The sequence below is a fragment of the Balearica regulorum genome, chromosome 11, assembly GCF_011004875.1.
Source record: "Balearica regulorum gibbericeps isolate bBalReg1 chromosome 11, bBalReg1.pri, whole genome shotgun sequence".
NCBI classification, from domain to species: Eukaryota; Metazoa; Chordata; class Aves; order Gruiformes; family Gruidae; genus Balearica; species Balearica regulorum.
The window spans coordinates 20,421,862-20,431,282 of NC_046194.1; the positions used below are offsets into that span (position 1 = coordinate 20,421,862).

A 9,421-nucleotide genomic window follows, 5' to 3' on the forward strand; every position below is an offset into this window, starting at 1 on the left:
AATAAAAGATGGTAATTTGTGGTGCAGATGTTCAGCAGCCTTTCATGAAACCCCCGAGGATGTGATGTCAAGCAATGGGATGCAATTTAGCAAATGGTCAGCCTCTTCCATTCTGGGGAATATTTTGGCGTTTATACTAGCAGTCACTTAAAAGTCCTTCACACCTATTTCACTATAGGTTTGTAACCTTGTTGTTTTTCACTGCTGAGTGAAACTAAATAAAAATGATCCAAAGGAAAAAGTGAAGTATCATACTTAAGAGAAAGAAAGAGAATGTCTTCTGATCAGAGATATATGCCAGCCACATTTAATCTTGCTGTCTTAAAATTCTGGCAAATAATGCTGAAGTGCAGTATAGTTGTAGAAGTTACACAAACTCTTAATCACTGCAGAGGAGAGGGTGGGGAGAGGGGGGAGAAAGTGTAAACAGTCATGTACTACACTGCAGGCAGTGACAAACCAAGCTCTTGTGATGTCATTAAATCACTTCTTTCCATGGCCTTGAAGTTCCCATGTAACGTAATTTTAAGACGTGTATTTCTTTTGCTTCGAAGTTCGGCCTTGAGTGTTACTTGATGTGTTCCTTTTATTATTTTGTTTGTTGGTTTCTTGGTTGGTTTGGTTTTATGTTTGTTTTGAAGTAAAGGTTCTCTGGGTTCTTCAGCACCTGTTTTTGGGGCTGATGGGACTATCTCTGCAGTTTGAAGGGCTTTGTGCTGTACGGTCTCACCTTAGTGCCGCTTTCTAAATCTTTGACCTTTATTAATTTACAAGTATTTGCTGCCATCTAATGTTGACATGAGAGCAGTGACATTTTTAAAGGAATTTTGACATTATATATATATATATATATATTTATATCAATTGAGATTGCCCTAGGCTGTGTAACTAATAACTACTCCATTTTTTCTGCAGTTGGCTCCCGGTCACCTGACTGACTGTAATACCTCACCCATGGGCTTCGGTAGTAGTTATGCCTAGTGCCACAGGAGACCTAATCTGTGATATTTTTTTGGATGGAAAAATTACTCAGCCTAAAAACACTTGTTAATATTTCATTAGCACCTTTGTTTGAAGTACTTTCTGAGTAGATCACACCCTTTATCCTAACTATGTATCTTCTGAAAATTGCTTTTTTTATCCTGCCGTTGATCAGCATGCAGCTTTATTTCTGCATTTTCAATAGAAATTTCCATCAGTCAGTCTATGGATTATGACTGGGAGAAGTGATAAAGGGTAGTAAAATTGGAAAACCAAAAAGGAATGGATTGTATATGGAAAATACACGACTACAGTAATACTACAGTATTACTGATGGCCTTAATAGGATCGCAGTCATAATATTAACCTTTCTCAAAGGAAGGTTGAGCAGAACACCTGAAGCAGAGTTGATTTGAGGCTCATTCTATACAGAAATGCATGTCTGAGTTTAACGTGCTAATCAGGTATCGTACCAGTCATGCACACACATTTAATTACCTGTTGAAGTGTTTCCTTTTTGAAAGGAAACTGGACGACAGTAAGCAAGGGCTGTAATTGTTTATTTTCTTTCTCTCCCTGCTATTCGTTAGTGGTGAAGACAGGTCATGTTGCACTGGCAGCATCACCATCGTGTCCCCTCCATGTAAGTGTGTGGGGATTTACCACGTTTAGGATCAAATTGATGAGAGAGATGTTCAGAACTCAGGCTTCGGCATTGCGCAGTGAACTCACTGAAGCTCAAGGATGTATTTTCTCTTGGGGGTTAAGACCTCTTTCTTTCTTCCCCTTCCTTCTCCCTCCCTTCTGTACTGAGTGGATATAAATTTCCATACTTCAGTTTCTAACATTTTCTTTCCAAGTGCATATAGGCATGCATACATATTCATGCATGCCAGGCTAGACAAAACAAATGCTTATGCACTTTGACTTGGATCTTTTTTGGCTGCAGTAAGAGGGTCTCATGCAGAATAGATATAGTGCAAATATAAAAGGCCAGCATAGAAGAATCCTAACTCAAGGCAGTTCTACATGAAGTATATCTGCAGTTGGCAACTTTTTTGCTGAATGAATCTCACCTTGTATCACCTGTGAAAGCTGCCAAAAAATTATAATATGGATCTGGGCAGGACACAGCATTCCTGAAATAGCTGGATAGGCTGAGCCAGAGCTGTAGGTTTTCTCTTGTCCTCAGAAGGTGAGACCCTTGCTTCACTGTCAAAAAAGTATGAGTGCTTTTGTGGCTTCTGGATTGGCTCACTGTTGCATCAGATGAGTGAAAGACAAGTGCAATGAATGGTCAAGGTGGAAGGAAGAAGGTGGAAACCACAGAAGTGCAGATTTAGACCATGGAACCAACCCCTTAACTGAAAAACTCCTCAAACCATTTTCCTCTACAGCTAAGCTGGTCTTCTGAAGCATATGAGTACACTCACATAAATATACTTTATGCTACAGGGATACAGATTGCTGGTAGAAGGCTTGGGGAGATGGCAGCTGAGGAAGTGTAATGTCTCAAACTGCCACAACTATTGCAACAGAGCATTAACCTGATCTTCCAAGCTCGAGGTATTAGAGCCCTTCAGTGGTGTTCAGGACAACTTAGTTTTTCTAACTGTATACTCTTAAAGTAACGGGGAAAAAAATCTAGTTTGCACAGCACCAGCCTTTGAGACTCTCAGTTCTTGACTGTCTTGGTCCTTAAGCTAGTTTGGTCAGATTTCTGGATGGATTTGACAAGATTAGATGTGTACCTTATTTCAGAGCTTCAAATCATACTGAAATTTAATCAAAGTGGAATTGTTATTTCCTGAGCGCTGTGAGCAATTGATAGAATTCCACAACGGTTTGAAATAGGAGTTAATTTATAGCAGCTCCCTAGGAGTGGAGTTGTGTTTTGAGATCCCCAGCATTATTTAGTTGACTTAACTTAGTGAAGTAGAAAAGGATGTTGGTGTTGAGGTATTTTTTTTTTAGGATTTTGTCAGGAGTAATCTGATGTATGAACATCTGTACCTGAAGTTCCAGGATATTGTGTGTGGTTCATCAGAGGCCTTCGTGTTGGTGTCACTGAATGGTTGTGTGGTTCCAGCACTTCAGCCTGCAGAGGGAGATAGTCCCCAGCATCCACTGTGGAAATGGCTATGCAAATTCTCAAAATTCACAATTCAAATACAGCTTCTCTATGCTGTGGAGAGAGTAAATTGATTTGGTTGTATTTTTGTGTGTGTGTGTAATCTTCTTTTGGAGCCAGAACTGACGGTAGTGGCCCTGCAAATTCTGGACAGTCCTGTGGTCTCGCCCTGTGTATTTTAAGAGCTGATTCACTGTCGTACAGCTGTGCACAAGTGGACAGACATACACACCCTAAATAACTAGGTAGGTGAGTTGTTTGCTGGGAGTAGAGTCAGAATTTCCAGCTTATAAGGCAAGTGCTGTGTCTTTATAAGCAATGAAGAAACTATCTCTCTGACTCAAGTAAAAAAGAAAGGGGCTTTATGGATCTAAGTGTCTTCAAAAGTGGCATCAGAAGAGGTGAAGTTCAGTGGCATTGTCAGAAAGTCAGTAGACACTGATTTTATTTTTTTTCCCTCTTTTCCCTTCTCATGGAGCATGCCTCTCTCACTTCAGAAGACGGACAGAAGCAGCTCTGTGTAGCCAGCTGTAAGGGCAGTGCAGTGTTTCTTACCTAATGAGAAGCTGGGCTAAGTTGTAAGATGTAGAACACAGATACCAAGTACAGACGAAAGGATCATTTTTCCTGTGGCTGTAGACTAGGAAAGTGCAATTAAAGCAATTGGGGATCTAAGCTTGTGCTTTCCATTGGCTGTTAGGACTTGCAGCTGAGCGAGGGATTGCCATATTTAAAGACATTTCTAGCTGCTGTACCCTTTCTCAGCCACATTCTGACTTTGACACCTGTAGTTAGCAATATTCCTTAGCTTTTAAATGGAGTTATAAAGCAGGCTTTGTAACATACCTTAGTAGTAATCCAGGATATAGTTAGGTAGTCATAAATCTAGTTTATCTCCATCCTCATTGAAATACTTGATAATGTGCGGTACAGCTCTTTCAGTGAAACTCTTAATAACTCGGAGACCTGTCAACTCTTGCATATTATTCTCCTGCTCTCCTTCTGGCAGCTTCCATATTCCTGTCCCAGCTTTTCTCCACCTCCTGAATCCCATGTGTTGGAGGTAAACGCCTGGTTCCATGTCCAGCTGTGCTGTCCTATGACACCTCCAGCAGCAGGGTAGCTGTGGCACTGTTCAGCAGCTGGACGTGCGTGCTGTTGCTCATGCTGCACTCTCTCTTGCAGCTGGATCGTTTCAGGATAATCTTGTTTGATTTAAGAGAGCAAGGGAGGAAGAGAAGGGGACGTGTCTCTGTTGTGTGACCCTCTAAGCTTTATGCACTGGGCAGTTTCCTTTGAAACTATGGTGTGGGGTATTATAAAACACTTAAAACTAAATGAGGAAATGATTGTGGCATTCTGAGTGGGGCCAAGGTCTGTTAAAGACTTCTTTCTCTCTTTAGGAGACAGAGAAGTTTAGAAGGGTATGTATCAGTATATGGAAGAACTACCACTTATATGAAGGAAGAACTGCTGCTGCTTCTTTATGGGATATAAAAAATGGTTCCTGAGAGGAGCAGGTAATACAAGACCCGTGTCTAAGCTAATTCTGATGGCAGTAGCTGGCGTTCAGCGAAATAGCAATCTCCTGGCATGAGGTAGTATTTTGAAATCTACACGTAGATTTGGACCGCAGCTGTAGGGGAAACAGCAGATCTCAGGCTCAGCCTCTTGAGAACATTTTTCCTGTTTTCCCCCGGAAAGGAAGTTTGGTGTCGAGGCTAGCTCAGTAGGCCACACTACTAGAATTAACCCTTTGATCAAGAGAAATAAAATGGAAATAAATTTGTCCTCACGTTTTTATAAGCTTGAAAATGAAGGAATTGTAAACTGTAATAGTTGCTCTGCTCTGAGTTTTGGATTAAGCAGGCCTACCTGTAATTGTGAGACTACTGAAGGAGTGTGCTGGGCTGGAAAACTCGTAAACCTCTATCAAATGTAGTGGGAATGAAAGCAAAATGTTAATTAGGAAAAAGAGATTATTTTAACACCCTACTACATTAAAAAAATTGTACTATATATAGGTTCTAATTCAGACAGAGGAGTAATTTTCTCCTGAGTTATGTTTTCACAGAAATATGAAGAGTATTACTTTCTATGAAGTTGTGTGCAAATTTTTACAAGCCTATGTTTTGAGAAACTTAAATAAAAATAATAGTTCATAAGAACACTAGAACTAGCACAAGACATTGAGGGGGAGTGGTATAAAAGAAATTGAGACTCTTTGTTGATCTTTAGACTTTAAAGCCATGCTTCCATTTCCTAGATGGCAAAATTAACCACTTGGCATGTTCAAGGTCAACAAATTTTTGTTTCCGAAGCAGATGATGAGCCCCAAACTCTTTACTCTATATGAAATCCTTCCTATCAATGCTATTGAAATCACAATGTTTAAATTAAACTGAAATATTTCATGCTATTTCAATATGAGCAAATACACAGCCTACTTGAATGACCCTGATTTGGAATGGTCTCAACTGTCTCGGGCATGAGCATTTTCTGAGAATGAGATTAGTGCCAGACTGGCAGTTGGATTAAATTTTTGAAAGTGCTTAACATACAGGAATTGCCTGTGATCCTTAGCAAACAGAGAGTAAAACTCACTGCTCCCTATTGAAATTGATTTCCGATGCAAGGAGCTTTTGCCAAAGCCAACACAGGCCATTCAACCAACCCCTCACCTGGGTCTCAATTTTCCTGTTTCTCTGTTTCTGTTAACAGACTGTGCACTACAGAAAATAGACAGCACTGCTCCGTTAAACAGTTGGCTGTTGAATAGCAGGACCGTAGAGTAATAAAATCTCTAGTGATTATTTATCTAATGAGAAATGTACAGAAATTATCCCAAGTATAAATTTTAAATTTAGTTTCCCAAAGCAACACTTGGGAATCCAGAGCTCTGTGAAATGTTTCAGCACGGAGGTCATGGTTTCCTTTCTGTCCCTTGATGTCCAAATAACGATACTGCTGAAAATCACACCATTATTTTCAGGATTGCAAAGTCTAGCAGGGAAGGATTTTTCTATTATATAGCGAGATCAAAAGTCTGTAGAGGGTGAGAGCTGCTAATGTATTTTCTGAAGCTTTGCAACAGGGAGAGGATGTAGCAGTGTGAAATTCTTTGCTGGAGGAACCTGAACAGCTCTCCCAAGTGACTTCTGAAACACGATTCCCTGACTAGATTGAAGCTGGTCATGAGAAGCTTGGGTTCAAAGGCAAATTATGCCACTGATCTGTTTTGTCATCTTGTGCAATTTCCTTAGTCTTTTAATGATTGTTTTCTCCCTCCAGTCTTGTTTCATAGTGGCATTCACTTGTCTATTTTAGTGTTTATATACTACCTGCGCTGTAAGTCGCCTAAATGTCAAGGTCTCTGGATTCTAGCTTTTCTGAGTGTTTACCTCTAGCCTACTACCGTCCGTTCTCAGCCTTTGTAGAATACTTCTGAAATAACACACGCAACTGCCAACCAGGTGAGTTCACGTGAAACCAAATTTGGTATAGAGCTTCTCTGCCAGTTCTGGGAGCTGTTTTAGATACCTTATTTAAATTTTATTTTGTGCTTTGCATCTAGATTAAACATGCACCTAAAACTGCAAAGACAATGCAAAAGAACTTTGCAAGTCAAATGATGTTTTTGTTACTTTGCAGCTGAGGAGGGAGCACAAAGAGTTTCTGTATAGCTTGACCAGGTTACCTAAAGTTGGTGCAGAGCCATGGTCTCCTGAACTCTGGCACACTCGGCACAAGATGTTGCTGCTTCTCCTGCTCTCTGTAATGAAAAGCCATGTTCAAGGTGGTATCGCGTGTCTGATGTTTGCAGGCAGTGGAGTTTAATGAATATCATTGCTATTTAGGTAAAATCTCCTGTACCGTTTTCTAAATAGGATACCAGCTCTCAGATCATGCTTGCTAAGTATATTTGAAGAATTACTGTTGTGAATTCTTGCCCTTCAACTGTAGAGCACTCCACTTCTTCGTTCGTTACTCACGTAGAGTTTACCTTTACCTTTGGGTTTTGCTTATAGTTCAGACGCTTCTTCTGACCTTCACCTACCCACTGGATAAGAAATCTTATAAGCTGCCTTATGCTTTCAAAGTAGCTTCTCTGCTCATAGTTATCATGGTTGCTTACTAAAAGAGGGTGTGCAGTTGTATCTTGGGTAATTACACTAATACTGTTGTTCGTTAAAGTCCGTGAGTGATATATGGGGTGCATATGTGCTGCTGTCATTCAAACGTACAATAACTCCTTACTCTGTTGACCAGCCGCGGAGAAGCTATGTTACTTTGAGTGGACAATGAAGACATGTACGGTTTTAGACAGTAAAGCGTAGGTAGCTTTGAATGTGTAACACAAAATTATATTTAAATTAGATTATTTCAGGTAGCTACTGCAAAATCAATCTGAACTGGCACAATGGGTACAAACTACGGAAGAAAACTATGCAGAAATTGTAAGAATACAGCGGGGATCGAGGAAGCAGTCCTCTAGGGATTTTAAACCTGAGACAGGATGCACCATTATGTGGTGATGTGGTAAAGCAAGTAACAGCAGGTATTTGCTTTTATCTACGTACGATACCGTACGTAGGCATACTCATAGCAGCTTTAGTCTGGTGAGTTCCGTTACAGCTAGCTACTCACGTGTAGTTATCTGAGTTCCCAGGAGCCTTGTACAGTATATGCTGAGGGCTGTTGCATCTTCCTGGTAATTACTGAATGTACTAGCTAGCGAAGGCTAATATGAATATTGCGCTCGGTGCTGTAAGCTATCCTTTGAGTACTGGATACACATTCTAATATTTAATAATATCTAATGGATCAGAGAGCAGACAAAAGCAGATAAAAAATGCCAGTGTATTTTTGTAATTATCTGAAACTCTACAACTTCTTATAGCAGCTGAGCAGCATGATGTTGTGCGTCTCTTTCTTTTGCGTCCCTAGGTTAAGTTATTAAAGTCATAAGGAAAATAATACTTATACCGAAGTTTTCATGTCTGTTAGTAAGAGTCTTGACAACTCGGTAAACTGCTTTTGTTCTTATCGTATGATGTTTGAATATTTAATTCCAAAAATAGTCTTGTATCTAAGGGTACTTCTATTAGATCCGATTTCCTTGGTACATTCTTGCTCATGTGACATTGTGTTTTGTCAGTAAATTGAAAAAACCTAGTTTCAGGAAGAGAGAGAAATGTAAACCTAGGAATAATGTGATGTCTGCTATTTCATTTGAAGGAAAAAAATATATTTTACAGTGTCTGTGATATCTGCTGATTATAAAATTGTCTGTAGTGTATATCTGAAAAATCTCCACAACAGTTTTCATTGAAAAGCACAGTCTGTCATTAGTGGATTGACTACTTTATACAGCTTTTCTGTTCCTATACATTACTGGTGCAAGTTACTCTTTAATAGTTGTTAAACAACCATAAAATTAGGAAATTGCAATTAGGCTCTGCTCTAATAAAGTGCTGTGCAGGAGCTGCCACTACCTAGGTTAGTTCTGTGCATGCTGAAGACATAGCCCCCATGGAAAACAGGTGTTTAAATATAAATAACCTGCTTTTTGAAGATTTATTGTATACAATCACAGTATTTTAAAATCATTTAGTGCTTCTGTGGTAGAAGGAAGAATGAGGTAAAAATCACTGCTGTTGGTGAAAAGTAGACAAGGTTAATGCCGTAACATATTGTATATTTTCCTGCTGGACCAGGAGGAGGGAAGAAACCAATCAGGACGCTCCAGGTAAGAAATAAGGCGCTCAAATATTAATTACTGTAATGATATTGAGAAGGTTATCAGCTAAAGCCAGATGCCCTAACATCCACAGAGGAGAAGAGAGAGGATTATTCGTGACTGTTTGATGGACACAGCAATTCAGCTGAATACTAATGTCTTCCTTTCTTTTCAAGGTATCTACACTCCAGAACCACTCTGCAATTTCTGGTGGGCTCTTTTATCCACGGGGTTTATGTTTGTATATCATTTTAGCATCTTGCAGATTCTGGGATTGGTAAGTAAATCCAGGTTAATAAATGGACAGTTTGCAAGTACCGTCAAAGTAAAAACACTGACTAGTTTTGCAGTGTCCACATATATATGGATAAGGCTACTTGCATGCAAATTTTTAATTGCATGTTCAAATGGGCATTTGGATCTCATATCTCACAAGTATTGGTAAAGTATTTCATGAATTAGTTATGTACCTGCATAAATCCATCTAGTAAATGCATAACTGAATTTGGGTCTGCAATCCTTCTGAAAGCTGCCCTACTTGTGTTGAACAAAGGATTGTCACCGAAACA

General features: G+C 39.5%; 1 protein-coding gene across 2 annotated transcripts in view; it reads left to right on the forward strand.

Annotated features, from left to right (window-relative positions):
* Positions 1 to 9,421, forward strand: part of TMEM164 (transmembrane protein 164) — a 44,382-nt gene that overhangs the window by 28,422 nt on the left and 6,539 nt on the right. For both annotated transcript variants that reach the window (XM_075763643.1, XM_010307195.2), the window contains one exon: positions 9,029 to 9,129. In XM_075763643.1, the coding sequence (XP_075619758.1) occupies positions 9,029 to 9,129 (101 nt within the window). The remainder of the gene's footprint in view (positions 1 to 9,028; positions 9,130 to 9,421) is intronic.